Here is a 22,869-nt window from a genome sequence, read left to right on the forward strand (position 1 = left end):
TGGGACTACAGGCACGCATCAACACGCTCAGCTAATTTTTTGCATTTTTAGTAGAGGCGGGGTTTCACCATGTTGTCCAGGATGGTCTCGATCTCTTGACTTCGTGATCTGCCCACCTCAGCCTCCCAAAGTGCTGGGATTAAGGCATAAGCCACTGCGCCCAGCCTCATTTTACTTTTAAAGCTTGACTTAGGACATCTGGGAGTCAGGGTCAAGAAACTGACCTTAGCAAATGCCCATGGGATTCTGTGAGTCAGGACCTTGGGCCACATATTGAGGAACTCTGGGCTATGGGATGTGGACCCACATGCTGTGGTTTGAGGGGGTACAGAACACTTCTCCCCACACTGATCCTAAATATTTTCCATGGGGATAACCCAAATGTCAGGCATCATACTTCAGTCTTAGTCTATCAGAGACCTTCTGACCAAAACAGAAAGCGGTTGTCTTGCCTCTTTTGGTTACTTTATTTTCTCCAAATAATCAGGATATTTTTTTCTTTCAGTAACAGTTTAATGACTATGAGAACTCCAAACGGCATAGTTTTCCACTGATATTCTTTCTTCCAAAACAGCCTATTTTGCCTAGCCTTCGAGAGCTCAATTTTCTTTTTTTTCTAATCGCATGAAATTCAGCTTTCCACTTCCTTTTGTTCTTTGTTCTGTGCTCTGTCTTCAGATGTGGCTTTTTATCCACTCATTCAACAAACACGCATGAGATGCCTACTCTGCCCCAGGCCCTCTGCTAGGCACCAGCCGGCCAGCATTGAAGAAAGCAACATGGTTCCAGCAACTTGCAGTGTGCATTTTAGCATCGCCTTCCTCATGAAAGATTAACTTATATCCCTAAGTATCAAAAGATAAGAAAAGCTTTCTTATGTTAAAAAGACCTGGATGACTCCAAACAGATGCACACAATTTTATAATGCCCTTTTCATTGTGCATGGCCTCATATCATGATGGACCCCCGCTTGAAACCTTCAGTACAAGAAAAGTTCCGTGCTGTGGAAGACAACATCGCAGCTGGGCATCTCAGGGTTCAGAGAGAGCTCTGGACCAGTGCCTGGCACACAGGAGGCCCTCAAGAAACTCTGAACAAGTAAAACTCCATCAGGACTAACATTCTAGTCCATGCAACTTCCCCCACTTTCTGTTATAAAACTAAAATAACCAAGGTTGATGAGGGTTCATCACATCGGACTCCTTTTTCAGTGCGACATTTTTAATTCTCACAAAAACCACATGAAGGAATTGTTATTATTATTATTATCATCATTATTATTCTTCCCATTTTACAGAGAAGAAAAATGAATTCCAGGGAGGTGAGTGAGGAGTCCGAGGTCATCCAGTGTGAGTGCGGGCCCAGGCTTCTGATTCTAGAATCTGTGTAAGTGGTACTCTAGAGACAGAGGTTGTCCTTTCTTCTACCCACAAGGTAAGCCACTCTGAAGCCTTGAGCTACATCTCTGGATGCATGCTTTCCGGCCCTCCACTCATCCCTCATCCCTAGGTTTGTTTGCTTAAAACTCATTGTACTGGGTGAAGTTTCCCAGGCAGCAGCTGTTAATGCCACTGCCTGAGCAAGGAAAAGGTAGCTAAGCTAACCAAGGGACCCTGGAGCCTTACCCACTAGAGAACGAATGCAGGGCAGGGCTGCTGACTCCAAGTGAGCTGAAGTCATAAAGACCTGCTAGGGGGACCCTCCTCATTTCTGAGCAGATGAAGATTTGCCTTGATAACCTGCACCAGAAATCAGGACACCAGAAGTCAGGTGTGCCTCACAGAAGAGGGCAGCCTTGTCAAGGAGGCCCACCTGAGCCCTGAGCCCCCGGGGCCAACCCTCCCAAGCCCACATCACTCACGTTGTGATTGCCAGACAATCTCTCTGTTCCACACCCTGGTCTTGGGGCCCCATGAGAATAGCGCCAGCCACCAAGCTCACTGTCAAGAGCGCCTCATACACAGCAAACTTTCAAAAGTAGAATTTTATGCTGGGCAAATATCTTAACAGAAATCACAACACACGCCAGTTAGAATGGCAATTATTAAAAAGTTAGGAAACAACAGATGCTGGAGAGGATGTGGAGAAATAGGAACACTTTTACACTGTTGATACGAATGTAAATTAGTTCAACCATTGTGGAAGACAGTGTGGCAATTCCTCAAGGATCTAGAACCAGAAATACCATTTGACCCAGCAATCCCATTTCTGGGTATATACTCAAAGGATTATAAATCATTCTACTATAAAGACACATGCACATGTATGTTTATCACAGTACTATTTACAATAGCAAAGACTTGAAACCAACCCAAATGCCCATCAATGATAGACTGGATAAAGAAAATGAGGCACATATACACCATGGAATATTATGCAGCCATAAAAAAGAATGAGTTCATGTCCTTTGCAGGGTCATGGATGAAGCTGGAAGTCATTATTCTCAGGAAACTGACACAGGAACAGAAAACCAAACACTGCATGTTCTCACTCATAAGTGGGAGTTGAACAATGAGAACACATGGACAGAGGGAGGGGAACATCACACACCGGGGCCTCTCTGGGGGCGGTGGGCAAGGGGAGGGAGAGCATTAGGATAAATACCTAATGCATGCAGGGCTTAAAACCTGACGATGAGTTGGTAGGTGCGGCAAACCACCATGGCACATGTATGCCTATATACCAAACCTGCACGTTCTGCACATGTATCCCAGAACTTAAAGTAAAATAAAAAAAATAAAGAAGTAGCCGCCATGCTAATCCCAATTAAAAAAAAAATCACAACAAATGTGGGGTGGACTAAGAGATTATTCCCACCAGATGTGGCAGGGGGTGGTGCAAGGTTGTGGTGTCCTGGTGCGTGTGCCTGCGCATGAGAATCTATGCATATGTGTGCTCCCAACGGGACAGGAAATCTACCAAGTACCCACATATGTTACCTACACTGATCCTTCAAACATTTCTACAGGGTCATTCCTATCGTTGCTATTCCCATTTATAGAGAGCTAAAGAGCGGCACAGAAGCTACTGGTTCAGGGTCACAAGAACCTGGGTGGACTCAGGTTTGGCCAACTTCAAACCCTACTTCCTAACTGCTATACCATTTCTAGCAGCTTCTGGACACAGATGCTAAAGCAGCAGACAACGATGTGTTGTCAAATAACTTATGACGGGTATGCCCTCAGTAAGACCCAGACAGGGAGTGGGGAACCAGGGTAGGGAAAGAGAGGAAGACAGGCCTGGGCACATTTCAGAGGTCCTAAGAAGGGCGCTTCAGCCTGATTGTCAGACAACTTGGGAGTGAGCCTTACTTTCCATCCTGAGACAAGGGAGCTGGGTTTCCATGACTCTGTGTTAGTAGCCATTTGTTCATAGCAAGGGTTGGGGTGAGGATGGGGGATGATGGAATTCAAACTCCCAGGAAAGTTTAATTATTGGACGAAATGCTTCCTGTTGTCTGGGAGTGGTCCTCCACAGGGAAGCCCCAGGTTCTGGGGACTGGAAACACACTAAAATAGGGTAGAAAAAGCACAGAAATGCAGGTGGAGTGTGGAAGTGGCTACGTGCTGCATGCCTATAGCTTGTGCAAAGGACGTTCAGTTGCGTAACTATTAATGGTCGCATAACTATTAAGTCTCCTGAGGGCAGGAGACTGCCCTTAGACCACCTGGTTGTTGAAGGCTGCATGCATTCTTTCTGTAAGTCCACTGGGAGGAGAGGCGGGAAAGAAAGAAAAAGGGGAAGGCATTCGAAGTTGAAGGAACTACAAAAGCAGGAGCTGAGATGAGTCAAGGCACATGACTGCACAGAGATTGATGGAAGCTCCTGAAGGAGGGCCCTAGATGGCCAGCAGGTATCATGACACAACCTCAAGGACAAAGGATAGAGCAACAATGCTGGCTTGGCCCAAAGGAAGTGGGGTGGTCACCCACTCCCCTGGCTCGGAGTGGAAGGAAAGGGCCCCTGGGCTTGTCCTTTCTGAGTTGACTGGTGTGACCTGCCTGGAAGCCGAAAAGATGGAAGAGCCCCCTTTAAGTGCTTTGTTTAATCAGGAAGCCCACCCTGCCGCCCACCCTGCTGGCCCCAGGTAGGCTCTTCTGTGGCCCCAGGCTGGTACTTAGAGCCTGGGAGCTGCAGTGTTTTACCTGCTTAGAATTCTCCATGAAAAACAGACATATTTGATATTTAGGTGCTTTAATGGACCCTGAAAAGAAATTAGATTGATTCATTTGAAGAATAAATGTCTGTCCCCCGCCCTCTACATGGTAAAACTCTTAAATGCTTCTACTTAATGGAAATGGAAATTACCTCTCAAAACATTACGAAAACTAATCATGGCAATTTTTATACATTTCCACAATTTACTGTGCTATCTTTTCTCTTGCTTTGATGAGCAGTGACTAGCAGATGCCTGTTTTGTGCCTAATCATTTAGCAGCCTCACTCGACTTGAACAGACCCCTCTCCCAAGTATGATTCAGCTGATCAGCCCCCTAAGGGAAAAAAATAACATCTCTAGGTAGAAAGAGACTGCAGAATCTATGAAACAGCAACATTTTGGTGGAAGAAAAGAGCCAAGGCTAAGTATATTTAACATCTGTTCACACAGACATGGACATACCAATTACTTTGTAACCCTGAACTCAAAAGAAAAAAACAAATCTGAGACCCGCAAAACATAAGCAAGCCTTTGAAGTAAGCATAATCACATTTTAAAATGTCTTACGTCTGTTTTATCCTCCTGGAATACCTGAACTCTCACATTCAATTCATTATCATTCATCTTTGTATTTCTCAGGGCATAGTACACATTCTGGCTTGTAGGAGGCATCTGAAAAATTTGTTGAACTCAGATAAATATCAATTTTGATCCAAATGTCATAGGCTTGACTGACAAGTATAATAAGTGAGTATGTTAGAAATAAGATAGACCAAATCAATTATACATACATACATATATATATATGCATATATTTATATGTATAGACATTTATATTTATAGGCAGACCACTTGAAATTAATTATATACACACATGCATATATATGTATACATATGCATGTATGTTCGTGTGTGTATATGTCTTATGATTACTACAAAGAATAGTGAAAGTAGCATTCAATTTGAGTACTGAGACACACAATGAAGTTTCTGAAAATCCCCATCACACTTTTACTAAGAAAAATCTATGTTCTGTTCTATTTGCATAACTAGCTGTTGGCAAGCCACATCCTATTGGCAGGCCTCCTCTTAGAAACTATTAGATGAGGCCAGGCGCAGTGGCTCATGCCTGTAATACTAGCACTTTGGGTGGCTGAGGTGGGCGACCACTTGAGGTCAGGAGTGCAAGACCAGCCTGGCCAACATGGTAAAACCCAATCTCTACTAAAAATACAAAAATTAGCCAGGCATGGTGGCGCACACCTGTAATCCCAGCCACTCGGGAGGCTGAGGCAGGAGAATTGTTTGAACCCGAAAGGCGGAGGTTGCGGTGAGCTGAGATCGCACCACTACACTCCAGGCTGGGAGACCGAGCAAGATTCCGTCTCAAAAAAAAAGAAACTATCAGATGAGACTGTACAACCTGGCTCGGCTCTCCCTTGAATGTTTAGACCTCATCTCGCTAAGGGTCCACAGGAATGCAACAATAATACAAAAATCCCATTACAGTCTATCACCTTTTTTTTTTTTTGAGACAGAGTCTCACTCTGTCACCCAGGCTGGAGAGCAGTGGCACGATCTCTGCTCACTGAAACCTCCGCCTCCCACGCTCAAGCAATTCTCCTGTCTCAGTCCCCTGAGTAGCCGGGACTAAAGGTGCATGTCACCACGCCTTGCTAATTTTTTGTATTTTTAGTAGAGACGGGGTTTTTCCATGTTGGCCAGGCTGGTCCTAAACTCCTGAGTTCAGGTGATCTGCCTGCCTCGGCCTCCCAAAGTGCTGGGATTACAAGTGTGGGCCACCACACCCGGCCACAGGCTGTATCATTCTTTAAGGCCATTGTGAACACAGAGATTAGCAAATGCTGCTGGTTACAGTCTTGGTTCTGAGCTGGTTGTCCCAGCCATTCCTGTATCCCACTCTCTAAAGTCCATCAATGTCCATCTTCCCATCTTGCCTTCACACTGAATGTTCAGCAACATCCCTCCTGTTTAACCTTGGCACCTGATGTGGTTTTGCTATGTCCCCACCCAAATCCCATCTTGAATTCCTACATGTTGTGGGAGGGACCCAGTGGGAGGTAACTGAATCATGGTATTCGTTCTCGTGATAGTGAATAAGTCTCATGAGATCTGACAGTTTTAAAAAGAGGAGTTCTCCTATACAAACCCTGTCTCTCTTTGCCTGCTGCCATCCATGTAAGATGTGACTTGTTCCTCCTTGCCTTCCCTGGTGATTGTGAGGCTTCCCCACCCATGCAGAACTGTAAGTCCAATTAAACCTTTTTGTTATGTAAATTGCCCAGTCTTGGGTATGTCTTTATCACTAGCATGAAAAGGGACTAATACACCCATGCTGTGAGGGCCCTCTGTCTCACTTACATCCAATCACCCTGTCACCTTTGCCTTAGGAACACTTCTGCTGACTCCGTCTGCAAACTTCCCTTGAATGCATGGTAAGACTTTTTATTAACTAATATTAATAATAATAGCTGCTTTTTATTTTTCCCATTTTGTATCAGGCACTGTGCTAGGGGCTTTGCCATCATGCTCTCAAACCCTCTCTGAAACCCTAGGCAAAAGGTATGACTATCCCCATTGTGGTAAAAAATAAAAATAAAAATAAAAAAAAAATTGAAGGCTGAGTGGTTGAAAGGCTTCCCTTGGCACACGTAGTTCTGAAGTGAGTGAGTGGGATGTTAACATGACTGAGTTCAAGTCTTTTCTGCTGCAGGCCCTCCCTCCCTAATAAGTAGATTCTTTTATCAAACAGTTTTCATTAAATCTTCCTAATTTTCAATGAATTTTCTTAATTTTCACTGAAGGTCAAGGAGAACAACAGGAAGATATTGCAATGATTTTTTTTTTTCTTTTTTGTTCTTGAACAGTCAAGGGGTATCTTGGTCAGTGAATCATTAGTCACCTGTAATTTGCACTTTTCTATTTCTGGTAATGATAAAGACCTGTGTCCTTCATATTCATACCCAACACTAAGGCCAAACCCCCAATGTTCTGACATCTACAGAGAAGGGGCCCCAGGTCCACAAGCACATCTGACAGTATTACAGTTGCTGTCACCATTCGTGTGCCTGTCCCTTCTCAAATGCTAGGATCTTTCTCACATGTCCAATAAAACGATTGTTCCTAACTGGTGTGAGCTCCATGCCTGTCATGTTCTATGGAATAAGATATGCAGCTAACTCAGAAAAGAGCAAACCTTCAGTTTTCCAGAGAAATCTTCCTCAAATCACCTCTTAAAAAAGAATTGAAAGGAAAAGGCAATGGCATGCAGGCTGTGCACATGGGGAATTACTATTATATTTTAACACACAGGATCTAATCATAAACATCTAGCTTGTACAAGTCAATGCAATATTTATTTCATATCAAGAAGATCTGGACCTAAATCATCTACATAATGGAAACATGCTTCCATATAATGAGGCTATTAGAGAACTGACATATTTAAAAAGAGAATAAAAATGCAGAATCCTGTTCCTCGATTTATGAGAGAGCACCACGTGTTTGAACAGCACTGGGCTGGACAAGGTGCTTTCATTTCACCTGGCTGTGTCTCTGAAACAAAACCAGTCTCTTCCGTGTGGCACAAATGGGCTCCAAACCTGACCACAGCTTGTTTCTCTACTCATGTTGGTGCTGTTCTTATCAGCAGTCACATCTCCCCTCATCCTGTGAACACCTTTGCTCTGTACAGGTCATTGTATTACCTCGCCTGGATCAACCTTCCCTACTTTTGTCTGTGGAACCAACGTCTGCTTGTTCTTCAAGCCCAATCTGAGAGGTCCTTTCTCAGTCAAGCCACTGGCTCCTCGCATAGGCAGTCCTGCATGGCCCCACAGTCCGTCCGATGGTCACCGCACTCTCCACCCCTATTGTATCATCTGATCACTTCTGTCTCCCTGAGGTGACTTTGAGCATCTCTAGAGCTGGAAGGCAGCCTCTCGTTCCCCTGGATGAACAGCACAGGTCAGAAGGCTGCTAAATAAAAAGTGACTCTTGTACCTAATAGCAACACTTATTCTAAGTAACAGTTATTATGAGCTCACCATGTGCCAGGCAACAGTCTAATCACTTTACATACATGATTTATATGTAAACCATGTAATGTATGTAATCATTTTACATGCATGAATTTGCATAATTCATTCAATCTTTACCATAAACCTATAAGTACCAACTGCCATCCCTGTTTTATAGATGAGGAACCTGAAAAACAAATTGGTTAAAGAACTTTTCTAAAGTCAAGCAGCTTAGAAGTGGGAGAAGTAGAAATTATACCTGGAAAGCCCAAGCTTGTGGCCCTCATAACTGCTAAATTCTGCCTCCTTGGATATGGCAAGCTGTTTCTATTTCCATTTAGAGATACATGGAACTAAAAAGCCAAATGAAATCATTTATTCCAACAAGATCGTTTAAGTACTGAGTATCAAAGACATCATTAAAGTCCAAATGTTTTCACTCCTCCTGGTTCTCTTCCAATATGTTATATTTTGTTGCCTAAAGATACATTTTTCTCTTTTCTCCTCAGAAATGCATATAGGTAATGGAAAATATGTTTGGATAGTTGGCCAGATATAGGACTGCCAGAGCTTCCTCCCATCACTGTACATGCAGATGGTGCTTCCAATGAAAGGCGAAAGTCTATTTCCATTCCCCTGGGGCTGGTCTTGTCACCTGCCCTGACCAATGAACTGTGGAGGAAGCGACCCTGGGCCAGTCTCCATCTAGCCCTTAAGTGGCCTGGAATCTTCCTCATTTTCTCTCTGGGGAACTCAGCTTTCATGTAAGAAGTCTGACCACCCAGCTGGAGACAGAAGCCCAGCTGTCCCTCTTCTGGTGCAGCCAGTCCAACCAAGGGGTCAGACACAGATGAGTGACGGCATCTTGGCTGCTCCATCCTCAGCCGAGATCTCAGCTGAAGGTAGTACATAAATGTCCCCAGCCTAGGCTGGCTAACTCAAAACATTACAAAAGAATAAGCCACTGTTAAAAGTCAGACGTTTTGGAGTGCTTCATAATGCAGCGGTCTCTAACCAGAAATAGTATAATTGGAAAATTCACCTTGAAGAAGAAATGCAAATTCTGCACATCCCACACCTGGGGCACAATCTCACTGTAAATTATTGCTGACCACTGTGTTTGTATTCTGTTCTAAACAGTGTGCTACTGTAAAGCTCAAGGCATACCAACTTCATCATAATTATTCTTCTGTCAAACTATACTAGAAAAGAAAATCGTTTTTTCATTTTTATTTTCTTTGTCTCTGTGCAGCACTATCTCAAGCCCTTCTCAACCCCCGTTACTCGCTAGGCTCTGCCAACCACTGAGCATCCTGCAGCCCTCTGGTCCTCACAGCTGGGGCCTGCCAGCTCCAAAAGATGGCTCATCCGGTGACAGGACCCAAGCTCTGGTCGTCCACAGTCACAAGGAAGAAGCAGAGTCCTTGACGGGGAGCCTGGGGATGGCTTTCATCAGGTCGGCTGCAGTGTTATTTCTGCTTCACTTTTAGGTCTCTCTCCAAGGCTTTTACCTTGACCCTGAGATCGGGTTCCTCAAATCCCTGATGATATGACCACAGGTAGGACTAACTGGTTACTTACCTTGTGCTAGTTCATAACCTCTATGAAATATAAAGTGTCCTTTTTAATTATAATTTCTAAGACAATATCTATGAAGAATGCATTTTTATCCTCATATTTCAGGAAACTAAAGTTAAAACTGCTAGTAACATATCTGGGGTCACGGATATGTTATTACCCAATGTACACATATGGACACTGGTTCACGCAGGGTCAGGGTCCAAATCCCCTGCTCTCTCTGTGGACATCATGGACCTTCTTCTGTTGGAAGGTGGGGTGGGGAAGGGGTGAAGCACAGGATGATAGGAAAGGAGGGAACTGCTGGATTCTTAAATCACTCTGGATCTACACTGGACCTACGGGGATGGGTAGCCTACTTATCAGATGCCTGATTCCTTCCCAGGAGAGAGGAGTGGAGAGAAATAGGAGGAACACCTTGGAAATATGGCAACTTGACTATTATTTAATGTTTTACTCTACTCAGAGGCAAGGGGGAAGCCTGTGGCCATCAGTGTCTTTCCTTCTGTAGATCACAGGCTTGAGTTATCCTATTGCTCTGAAACTACAGATCTCTTCTCATGTTCTATCATGTGGCCTCAGGAACCAGGTCCCCCTCCAGACGTCTTCTAAGGTAAATTTAAGCAGACCACCACATCTACATTCCTGACTTGTGGATATTCAATTGCATGTGATTCCACTCACTATAACATGTTGCAAATTCCAAATGAATTTTATCAAGTGTAGCTACGACCAGTACTCTTAGCTTTACTGGATTGGATTTCTACAACATTCTTGGCTACTTGTACTTTATAATTAATGTTAAACAGATTTGCACAGCTCTGTCTTAATGTTTCCTACCCTCTACCCTACCCTTTAAGTATTTCTCCCTTTTTCTTTTTCTTTTCTTTTTTTTTTTTTTGGGAGCCCCACTTTGTCACCCAGGCTGGAGCTCAGTGGCACAATCCCGGCTCACTGCAACCTCCGCCTCCCAGGTTTAAGTGATTCTCCTGCCTCAGCCTCCTGGGTAGCTGGGATTACAGGCACCCACCACCACGCCTGGCTAATTCTTTTGTATTTTTAGTATAGGCAGGGTTTCACCTTGTTGACCAGGCTGGTCTCAAACCCCTGACCTCAGGTGATCTGCCCACCTTGGCCTCCCAAAGTACTGGGATTACAGGTATGAGTCACCGTGCCTGGCCTCTCCTTCTTCTTAAGGTCTAGCTAGTCTATACAGTTCTCCCAAATTTACTAATGCAAACTCCTAATAGCTCTACTAGTTAATATTATATCTGTCTTTATTTCTGGCATGGTAAGTTCTCTTTTTCTGACTCAACACTCTGTGATAGACTACCTGCTCAGAGCCCTGGTTACCAATTTTGTACTCCAGCCTTCTCAAGATCAGGATCCGAGTTGTCCTTGGCAATCCTTCTCCTCAAGCTGGGAGCACTGCTCTTTGTCCCCTCACTGTGTATGGAAAGTGCCAGCAACACCGCCTACTCACTCTGTCCTCTGTACCTAGTTGATTCCCAGGTTCCCTTTAACAGGCTTCTCTTTACCCACTTGCTGGATGTCATTTCCCACCAACGTCCTCCCTGACTTGACTTTAACCAACCTCCCACAGCCAGTTTATCTCTAAATACTGGCTGTTCCTGGGAAAGTATATTTCTCGTAAGCCAGGTTCCCCTTGCCACAATGTACACATATGGACACCTCCAACTGTTGGTTTCCATTTCCAAAATTTGCTCATCCAACATTCACCACAGATTGGCTGAGTGCGTCTACACGCCTTGCGTTCGGCTGTGCCCTGGCGAGCAGGGACAAAGGGAGGTTCGCCATTAGGGGCAAGCGCCCCATTGCCATTCTTCTGCTCACCTGTCTGCCCAGCGATGGAGGCACTCAGTCTGTGGGGGATCCTTGAGGACACCTTCAAAGTCACTCGGATCTGGTAATACCTAAGAAAAGAGAAGAGGAGAGGATGCTGAAGATCAGGCTTCTTAACGTTGACTTCTAAAAATACCTAGAACGAATCCTGAAAGCCACAGGAAATCAGGGAAGTTTCTTGGCAGCATGCACAATCATCTGGCATCAAAGAGAAATGCATTTTATCAGCAGAGCTGGAGAGGGAAGCAACGGGGCAGCGTTGGAGACAGGAAGTTAAGTTCACTTTAGATCACACGAGACTGAACAAGGTTGGAGGTGATTGGAATAGAGAAAAGAAAGAGATGGGTCATGTGACACAGTTTCATTAAGGGGTGTGGGTTTTACGTAGTCAAGAAAGGTTATTGTTATAGGAAAGTAGGCTATTTATGCACGGTGGATAATCCATCTATAAACTGAGTTTCTATCATGTTGCAACACAAAAACCACTTCTTTTAGTAACACAGCCGCTGAGTTATTCTTCTTGGGGGTGTTGCCAAATGCACTTTTCCCTGTGTATTTCATCTTCCTTAATTTTAACATAGCATTCCCATTTTCAAATTCCACCATTTCAGGACAATGTGCAGCTTCTCCTGCTATCCGTTAACTCTCTAATGTGCCCTCTTTCGCCCCAAGTACAGAAGCATCTTTTGAAGTTCTGTGCTTTGCAATTAATGACTTTTTGCTTGTAAGCACTTGAGGACATTCCTGGCATCATCACTGTTCTCTTCTTTTACTGATTTGAAACCCATTGTGAACTGAAATGTGAATAAACCAAAGCGAAATATAAGGAAAATGGACCATGAACACATCAGTCTCCCATGGCTCATTGAGCTCATGGCTAGGCAAGTACCCTGCTATTGACGTCCTTGCACTGCACATACACTCATAGAATGTTTCTGTTGGCAGTCTCCTGCTTGTTTTTAATGTATAAATGATGAGCAAAAATGAAGAGAAAAGGGCACTAGCACTGAATTCATAGCTGCAGCATGAGTGACACATTTCCAGCTGCATGACTTTAAGTACATCACATAACTTCTCTGAACTTGTTTCTGTATCTGTAAAATGAATATATATATATATTGAGATGGCGTCTTGCTGTGTAGCCCAGGCAGGTATACAGTAGTACTATCTCAGCTTACTACAACATCCACCTCCTGGGTTCAAGCAATTCTTCTGCCTCAGCCTCCCATGTAGCTGGGACTACAGGCGTGCACCACCATGCCTGGCTAATTTTTGTATTTTTAGTAGAGATGGGTTTCACCATGTTGGTCAGGCTGGTCTTGAACTCCTAACCTCATGATCCGCCTGCCTCAGCCTCCCAAAGTGCTGGGATTACAGGCGTGAGCCACCACGCCCAGCCAAAATGAATATTTTTAAAAAGTACCTGCCATGACTTCTGTTTCCAGAAAGGTGAAGTTGAGAGACATCCTTTACCCTATTTTTCGTACTAAGCACAACAAAAACTCTAACAGTATATAGAAAACAAGCAAATGCAGATTCTTCAAGGTGGAGAAGAAAGCAGACAGGTTGGGGACCTCAGGACCCAAGGAGAGACATGCTGGTGAGGCTTCTGCATTTTCTGTTGCCTCATATATCCAGACTGGATACTGGAGAAGCCAAGAAGCCAGGAAAGCTAATAGCCACGAACAAGAAAATTATCCAAAGAAAGCCCTCTCCCTCCAGCCAAAGGACCAGGAAGAGAACAGCCTAGCAAGACAGAAAACTTTTAGGCAACAGCTGTCTACTCCAGCCAAAAAACAGAAAATACTGTGGGCCCATCTCCACCCACACCAGCAAAGGCAAAGTGGGAAGTCTAGACACCCGCCATCCCCAGACTGCATGAAAACACTGCATCCCCACCCAACCTGCCAAGAGAAGGACTTCAGCAGGGAGCCAGGCTTCCATCCCTAACAGACGGTGAAGAGAAACCCACCTGTTCAGTTTAAGTGGAGACCATGTGGGGAGCCTGGACCTCCACCCAGCACCCCGCAGTAATGAGGGCATACGTATGCCCATGTGATTTTTCACAAAGGTGCAAAAGCAATTCAATGGAGCAGAGATCACCTTTTAAAATAAGTTGTCCTGAAGCAATTGGCTATCCATAGACAAGATAACAGCCACAACCAAACACACAAACCTCAACTTTAATTTCATATCTTATAAAGAAACTATTAATAACGTAGATTGTGGATGTAAATGAAAAATATGAAACTATAAAACTATTAGGAAACAGAGAAAAGTTTTAAAATTATTCCTTTTTTCTTTCTTTGAGGCAGAGTCTCACTTTGTTGCCCAGGCTGGAGTGCAATGGTGCGATCTCGACTCACTGCAACCTCCACCTCCCCGGTTCAAGTGATTCTCCTGCCTCAGCCTCCCAAGTAGCTGGGATCACAGGTACCCACCACCATGCCCAGCTAATTTTTTTATTTTTAGTAGAGACGGGGTTTCACCATGTTGGCCAGGCTGGTCTCGAACTCCTGACCTCAGGCAATTCACCTGCCTTGGCCTTCCAAAGTGCTGGAATTACAGGTGTGAGCCACCACATCTGGCCTAAAACATATTCTAAATATAGAATTAAGCAAAGAGTTTTTAGACTTGGTACAGAAAACATGAATCATAAAAGAAAAACATATATTTTGTTTGTTTGTTTGCTTGTTTATTTTGAGAGATGAGGTCTTGCTATGTTACCCAGGCTGGCATCAAACTCCTGGTCTCAAGTGATTCTCCCACCTCGGCCCCCCAAAGTGCTGGGATTACAGGCATGAGCCACTGAACCCCGCAGATAAATTTTAATTCATTAAAACTAAACAGTTTTGTGCTATGAAAGACCCTGTTAAGATACAAGCTACAATGTGGGAAAAAATAGTTGCAAATCACATGCAGTGGCCCTCAATATCTGTGTATTCTGTATTTGGGAATTTGTTTACTTGATAAAATATGTTTTAGCCCCAAATGCAACACTCACAGCACCTTTGTGGTCATTCACAGACACGAACACAGTGGTAAAAAGTTTGAATCTTCTGACACTCAGGTGCCCAACTGAGGTTAAGCAATACTACAAACAAGGATCCCTTTTGCAATTTATTTAGTCCCACATATTTTTCTACTCTGTGCTTTTTGTTGGTGATTCCACTGTTTGAGATAGACCCCAGGCATAGTACTAAAGGGCTGTCTAGTGTTCCTAAGGGCAGGAATGCTGTGATGTGCCCCATGGAGAAAGGATGTGTGTTATTAGATGAGCTTCACTCAGCTATGAGTTCTAGTGCTGCTGACTGAGATCAATGGTAATCAATCAACAGTACATATTAACTGTGAGGTATCTTTAAACAGAAACACATAAAACAAGATTATGTATTGGTAAGTCTGGCAGAAATGTGACCAGAGGCTCACAGGAACCTAACCCTGTATTTCCCCCAGGAACAGTGGTTCAGCATTTGCTAATTCAGTATTCATGGTGACTTTACAGAACATACTACTGTAACTATTGAGAATTGACTATCTGACAAAGGACTATTGCCTAGGATATATAAAGGACTCTTGGAACTGAGTAGTAAAAACAAACACACCAATTAAAAAGTGGTCAAACACAAGAAAAATTTCACCAAAGGGAACACACAGAGGGCAAATAAGCTCATGAAAAGATGTTCAAATGTTCATACACCCGAAGCAAAACAGAGTATCAGTGCAGTCTCTATTAAAATGCCAGGTCAGGTGTGGTGGCTCATGCCTCTAATCCCAGCCCTTTCGGAGGCCAAGGCTGGAGGATTGCTTGAGCTCGGCCTAGGCAATATATGGAGACCCCATCCCTACAGAAAATAAATAAATAAATTAGCCGGGTGTGGTGGCATATACCTGTAGTCTGTAGTCTCAGTTACTGGAAGGGTTGAGGTAGGGAAAATCACTTGAGCACAGGAGGTTGAAGAGGAGGTGGGCTGAAATCACAACACTGAACTCCAGCCTGGGTGTCAGGTGGAGACCTTACCTCAAAAAAAAAAAAAAAGAAAAAAAATCCCAAGGGCATTTTTTATACAAATAGAGAAAATAGTTCTAAAATATGTATGGAACCACAAAAGATGTTAAACAGCTATAATACAATCTTGAGAAACAAGAAAAATGAACAAAGTAAAATGGCCACTTACAAAAGAATGAAAATATTTGCAAACAGTATGTCTGATAAGGGATTAGTGTTCAAAATGTGTAAGAAAATCATGCAACTCAATAGCAGTAATAATAATAATAATAATAATAATCCAATTTAAAGGACAAAGGACCTGAATACACATTTTTCCAAAGAAAACATTGAAATTACCAACACATTTGTGAAAAAGTACTCAATGTTACTAATCATCAGGGAAACACAAATGAAAACCACAACATATCACCTCATATATTTCAGGATAGTTATCATGAAAAAGACAAGAAATAACCAGTGTTGGTGAGAATGTGGAGAAAAGAAAACCCTTGTATTCTTTTCTGGTGGGAATGTAAATTGGTACAGCCATTATGAAAAATAACATGGAGGTTCCTCAAAAAACTAAAAATAAAACTTCCATATGACCCAGAAACCCCTCTGCTTGTGTACACCAATAAGACATCAAAGTCAGCACCTCGTGGAGAGATCTGCACCTCCACCTTCATTGCGGCATTAGTCACAATAGCCCGGATACAGAAAAAATCTAAGCGCCCAGCAATGAATCAGTGGATAAACTGTGGAATACATATCAATGTACACACACACACACACACACACACACAAACAATAGAATGTTATTCAGCCTCAAAAAAAAGAAGCTACTGCCATTTTCAATAACATGGATGAAATTGAAGAACATTATGCTTAAATGAAATAAGCCAGATACAGAAAAAATATATATACAAGATCTCACTTACACGTAGAACTTTTTTAAAAAAAAGGAAGTCAAACACATAGAAAGAGAGACTAGGATGATAGTTACCAAGAATGGAGAGGGGAAAGAAGAAATGGGGAAACGTAGGTCAAAGAGTATAAACTTGCAGTTCTATAGTATAAATAAGTTTAGAGATCTAATGTACAGCCAGAGGATTATAGTTAATAATATTGTATTATATACTGAAAATTTGCTAAGAGAACAGATTTTAGATGTACTTACTATGGAAAAGTTTAAAATAAAAAAAGAAGGCCACTTTGGAAGACAGTAGATGTGGTACTTTGCTCACATGTAATGATCATTTCACTGCATATTTTTTATCAAAACATCATGTTGTATACTTCAAATATATACGATAAAATAAATGTTTAAAAAAGATATTCAACATCATCAGACAAAATACTAATTAAAACCGCAATTAGATGCTACAACGCACTCATCAAAATGACTAAAATAAAAAACATTGACAACACCAGATACTGGCAATTATGCAGGCAAAGTGGATCACTCACACATTGCTGCTGGAAATGTAAAATGGAACAGCCACTCTGGAAAATGTTAGCTAGCTTCTTTAAAAATTAAACATACAACTGTCAAACAACCCAACAACTGCCCTCCTAGGCATTTCTCTTAGAGAAATGAAAACTTATTTATGTAAGAACTTGTTCAAAATGTTGAGAGAAGCTTTATCCACAATACTAAAAACTGAAACAACCCAGATGTCCTTTAGTAAATGAATAAACTGTGGAAACTACTCCGCAATAAATAAGAATGAACAATTCATCCACAGACAGTCTGGATGGAGCTCCAGACAGTTATGCTCAGCAAAAGAAGCTAATTTGAAAAAGGTGTATATTTCCATTTATATGGCATGTTTAAAGTTGCAAAATTATAAAAATAGAATACAGATTAGTGGCTCCAGGGGTTGGAGAGAAGATGGGAGTGGGAGACGAGTGGGTGTGACTATCAAGGAGCAACATAAAATGTGAGATCCATGTAGTGATGAAAACAATTTGTACCCTGACTGTCCGTATCAATATCCTGACTGTGAAATTGCACCACAGCATTACAAGATACTACCATTAAGGAAACTAGATAAACATTATATGAGATGTCTCTGTACTACTTCTTAAAACTGCATGTGATGCTACAACTAATTCAAAATAAAACATTTAACTGAAAAACATAAAAGGCATCTGTCCTGTTCAACAGGAAAATCACAGTGATGGATCTATTGGAAAGGATGAGGCTCCATACCAACTGAAGAAAACACAAATGCCTGCAGGGGCCAGGCAAACTACAAAAATGAAATTGTAAGAAAACCTTGGGTTCCACCTAATCTATCTTTTTATTTTCTGCTTTTGATGGATATACGGGTCCAAAAATAATCAACTACCATTAGAAAATCCCAGTGGAAGCACATTTACAAATGATCATGACACTTGCCTCTGTGTGAGGGCAGCGGTGGCCGCCTTTGCCACAGGAGCAGCTGCTACTTAGCAGTGGCTTATTACGAACCTGCAGAAATGTTGACTGCATGTTGGGAGATCTTTCAGTTTTTCAGGGGAAGACAGAAATTTAATTTTGTAATAAAACATCTTTAAAATGCTAAATATTGGTTCACAAATCAATGGCAATGACAACAGCAACATCAGCAACAGCAAAAACAATTAGCAGCGGTAGCCATGGCCACGTTAGCAATAAAGCACTGTGTCAACAAGATAAAACACATTTGCAGGCTCAATCCTCAAGGGCCAATAATTGGCAAACCCTGACTGACACAAATGCAAGATGTTACTTTTAGTGTTTCTTTAATAAAAGATCTATGTATTTCAGTAATTTCATGAAGAAGGAAAGGGACACAAATCCCATCAGCACGGCCACCAACTGTCACATTGTAACGGCGCCTTCTCTGAACATATTAATACGATGTGTCAGTCATTGCCAGGGGCTATGCATCCCTCTCCCATCCCACTGCACTTGCAGTGGTTACAGCTATGCTCAAGATTTATTGAGCATTTCTGTGGCAGGACCTGTACTAGCAACTTCCATGTATGCAATCTTGGTTGATCCCCCATGAATCCTTTGTGAAAGCAAGCAGCAGCTCAAGGGTAAACCAAGGAAGGCATTAAGCCATTGGAAAGATCTAACCAGTTATCCAAAGCCACAGAGCTAGCAGAGGGCAACCAGGATTCCAATTCCAGAGATGGGTGTTTCCTTTTCCCTGATACACCTCATAGGAGGCACATTTTGTTGTACAGCTAAGTCCCTTTTATAGATGATTCCAAAGTGCTCTCGAATTGTTTCTTAAAAGCACTTGATGCTACTGAATCTTACTTCAATAAGTTAATTATGTTGAACTTCAGATGCTTTATAGGAATAGGGTGAACGTTTATGTTTCAATTAGGTTGACCCATTCAGGCTCTGTCCCGATTAAACAGAATGCTAAAACTGCTTTAGTAATTCCCTTTTATCTCATGGGAAATTTCTATCAGGTCATAAATCCATAAACCACATACTCATGTATGACATGCATGATACTGTTTGATCCCCATAGGATGTCTTTAATGTACTTACCATGATTTCTCTCTTAAAGATGGGAAAATTTACATTTAGTGATAAAGATTGGTGCAAGTTCACAGACTCAGTAAGTAAACCTACAAGTTTTTTGGTTTTTTTGTTTTTTTGGTTTTTTTGGGGGTTTTTTGGTTTTGTTTTGTTTGAGACAGAGTATTGCTCTGTCACTCAGGCTGGAGTGCAGTGGCGCAATCTTGGCTCCTGCAACCTCCACCTCCCAGGTTCAAGCAATTCTCCTGCTTCAGCCTCCCGAGTGACTGGGATAACAAGCATGTGTCACCACACCAGGCTAATTTTTGTATTTTTAGTAGAGACGGGGTTTCACCATGTTGGTCAGACTGGTCTTGAACTCCTGACCTCAGGTGATCTCCCCGTCTTGGCCTCCCAAAGTGCTAGGATTACAGACGTGAGCCACTACACCCGGCCTCCAAGTATCTTTTAACCATCTTAGAGCCATCTCCTTCCACCTGGGGTCAAAGAAGTTATCATAAAGAAGGGAGCAGTTCACTTAAATTGCTGCAGAATGATCAAATGGCAAAAGAAGATGGGCCATGAGTTTCCTCAGAATGGGGAAAGAAGCTAGGAGGTGGAAAACTTCAGACAGTATGCTGATGTGTTTCAGTAGCCTAGATTTGCACAGGACTCCTTCTGGGAAACAGTAACAAAAATAGTCACCCTTTATTGATTTCCATCTGTATGACTGGCACTAAACTATGCTCTTTGGATAATGTGGTAAGCATAATAATACGCCCCAACCCCTGACATATACCTCCTAATTTTCAGAACCTGTAAATATGTTGGGCAAAAGAGAATTAAGGTTGCAGATGAAATTAAGGCTGTTAATCAGCTGGCCTTGAAATCTGGATATTATTCTAAACTTCATGGGTATACTCAATGCAACACAAGAGTCTTTTCCTTATAAGAGAAAGAAGGAGGCAAGAGACAGAGAGAGAGGGACAGAGTAGTGCAATGTGAGAAAGACTTGACCAGCCATCGCTGATCACCAGCCAAGGGATGCAGGCAGCCTCTATAAACTGGAAAAGATAAAGAAACAGACTCTAGAGCCTCCATGCAGTAATACAATCATGCAAGAATACTGACTTTAGCCCACATTTCAGAATTCTAACCTGCGGAATTCTAAGATAATAATGTTATGTTGTTTTAAGCCACTTAGGTTATGGCACTATGTCACAGCAGTAACTGTAAACTAATGAATACAGGTTTTCAAACTTCCTCCTCATGACAAAACCAATAGAGGAGAATAAATATTCTCATGTCAACAACACACACTTTGTGACTCAGAGAAGTTAGGCGATTTGTCCACAGTCACATAGCTAGGCAATGAATAGTTTAGGGATTAAAATGCAGGGCCATTTGGCTAGCACCCAGCTTATTTTAGGGAAGGCAAAGCCAGGTGCTTTAACGTTATAAGCTCACCTCAATTTCCTCATCACTGTTTTTACAGGAGCCTAAGTGGATTCTCGCTCTGATTACTAATTTTCTAGTAACACCTCTCGTTTCATGTATTTCATTCTGTTTTCTCAAAAGCACCTTGAGAATAGGAATGCTACTATTTACTTCTTTTGTATTCCTTAGAGGTCTCACAGCTGTGCCAAACAGAGAAAAGCACCTAATGAACATCTGTTCTCAGTTGATTAGAGAAATATCCATTACCACCAGCCACTGAAGGAGACCAGCCAGGCCCCATTCATCTCTGTATCCCCAGAAACTAACAGAGGCTGACATGGTTCGCATTCAATAAATGCCAGGTGAAGGAATGAATAAGTGAAAATTCTAAAAACAAAGATTCCCCCAAACAATGGTTTTCTACAATCCAATCCTAATACACAATTCTGTGCGTGATAAAGAATCCACATGCAATTTTTGTAAAATGAGGGGTAATATTCTATAATGGGAATACAGAAATCTGTGACATTTTGTCGAAATCATTTTTCAGATCAGTATAGCACGAAACAACTGCTCTGACTCAGGGGCATCTGACATGACCTAAAATACACATCATTATCATGAAAAATCAAACACCGATACTCTGGAGTCTGAACACCTAGGTTCCCAAAGCCAGGTTGGAAAACTTAAAGCTAGTAACTTTCCCTCCCTGAGCCTCTCTTTCCTCCTGGGCGAGGAAAGCCATGCTGGTGCCAGCCTTGCAGACTTATTGTGAGGCAGGAATGGGAGCATCCATGGCAAGCACAGCATGATGCTCAACCCCATATTCCATTAAAGGTACAATGTCTTCATTGCTATTCCCTAAGACATGTGTGAGACACAGCCTCCCACCTCCATGATCCCAGTCTACCCTCCAGCATCACAGTTGGGATGAAGCTGGGAGAAGGCAAGATGCTTTTGGTGGGTCACGTTTCAGGGATGCCTGCGGGATACAGTATATGATTACACCAAACAGTGCACTCAAGATGTAAATGGTCGGCTATGATATGGATGTGCCCACATGGCTGGGCGAAAATTATCTTTGAGTCTTGTGAAGCAATATAACATTTTGATTAAGAGGGTAAGCTCTGAAAATCTGCCCGTTTCTGACTGTGTGACCTTGAATAAATCACTCTCACAGTGTCCCTGTGCTCAAGGTCCTCATGTATAAATGGGGATGGTAATGACAGTAATGTTCCTCATAGTGCCATTACGAGGATTAAATGATTTGTAATATGCAAAGTGCATATCATGCCTGGCAAGTATTGAGTCTAAATGAGTGCTTTTTAATAATAGGTATAATAAAAATGATGATGATGAAGATGGCTTTATGAAGGCACCTTAGGCCCCCAGCATCACACTTGTCACATGATAATGGAATGACTCCCCTCTGTCTGTCTGTTCACCCAGGTGTCGAGGTCCCTGTGAAGAGGAGTGAAGTGTCCTTGCTTGCACCTCAGGAATTACAAGAGAATCGCACATGCTGTGACTGCCAACAAAGGTCATTGGAAAGTGTGAGCATGACTCTCTCACAACCGGTCTTGTCTACATGAGCCTCAGGAGGGAACCACTGGAGACAGGCAGACATGGATTCAAATTCCCAAGGATTCAAAACTTGCAGAGGCTCAGTTCCCTTATATTTAAAGCATACATTGTAATATGAACGTGCAGGGGAACTTTGTTTTTAAAGGACAGTTAAAACATTGTATATGGCAGGGACTCTGTAAATGGTAGCCATGATCACAACTTCCCATAAAGCATGTACACATTTCTATCAGCAGCGTTAGTGGAAACTCAAAACAGCTCCTCTGCCCACACCTGACAAGCGTGGTGCCTACTTAAGGGCAAGCTGGCAGAGGATTCAGGACATGAGCTAAGCTTCCTCTGGTCTGGCTAGGGGAGGAGACCCTCTCCTGTGCTATGTTGTTCCCCAAAAGGCTGAGTCAATTTAGAGTCAAAGCTAACTCCAGATTGCTTGATACTGTAGGGTTTTTTCCAGTGAGTTCTGAAAAGCCTGATTAAATACTGGCAATCCTGTCCTCGGTCTTGTCCTAACAGTAGGACACCATGACAGAATCAGCAATAATGCAGTCAGCGGATTTCTCTCCTTTAAAAAAGCTAATGCTCCACAATCTAATGATAGTCAGCTATGGGGAAACTGCATGAGGATTTATAAATAACTAGAGAGGTGAAATATTTTCTCGTATGGCCAGGTATAATAAACATAACCTGCCCTACCTCCATCTTTATAAAGAACTGCC

General features: G+C 42.5%; 1 protein-coding gene across 2 annotated transcripts in view; it reads right to left on the bottom strand.

Moving 5' to 3' along the window:
* FAM135B (family with sequence similarity 135, member B) overlaps positions 1-22,869 on the bottom strand; it is a 299,141-nt gene that overhangs the window by 177,970 nt on the left and 98,302 nt on the right. For both annotated transcript variants that reach the window (XM_012001609.1, XM_012001610.1), the window contains exon 3: positions 11,631-11,710. In XM_012001609.1, coding sequence (XP_011856999.1) covers positions 11,631-11,710 — 80 coding nt within the window. The remainder of the gene's footprint in view (positions 1-11,630; positions 11,711-22,869) is intronic.

The sequence above is a fragment of the Mandrillus leucophaeus genome, unplaced genomic scaffold, assembly GCF_000951045.1.
Source record: "Mandrillus leucophaeus isolate KB7577 unplaced genomic scaffold, Mleu.le_1.0 Scaffold667, whole genome shotgun sequence".
In the NCBI taxonomy this organism is placed as follows: domain Eukaryota; kingdom Metazoa; phylum Chordata; class Mammalia; order Primates; family Cercopithecidae; genus Mandrillus; species Mandrillus leucophaeus.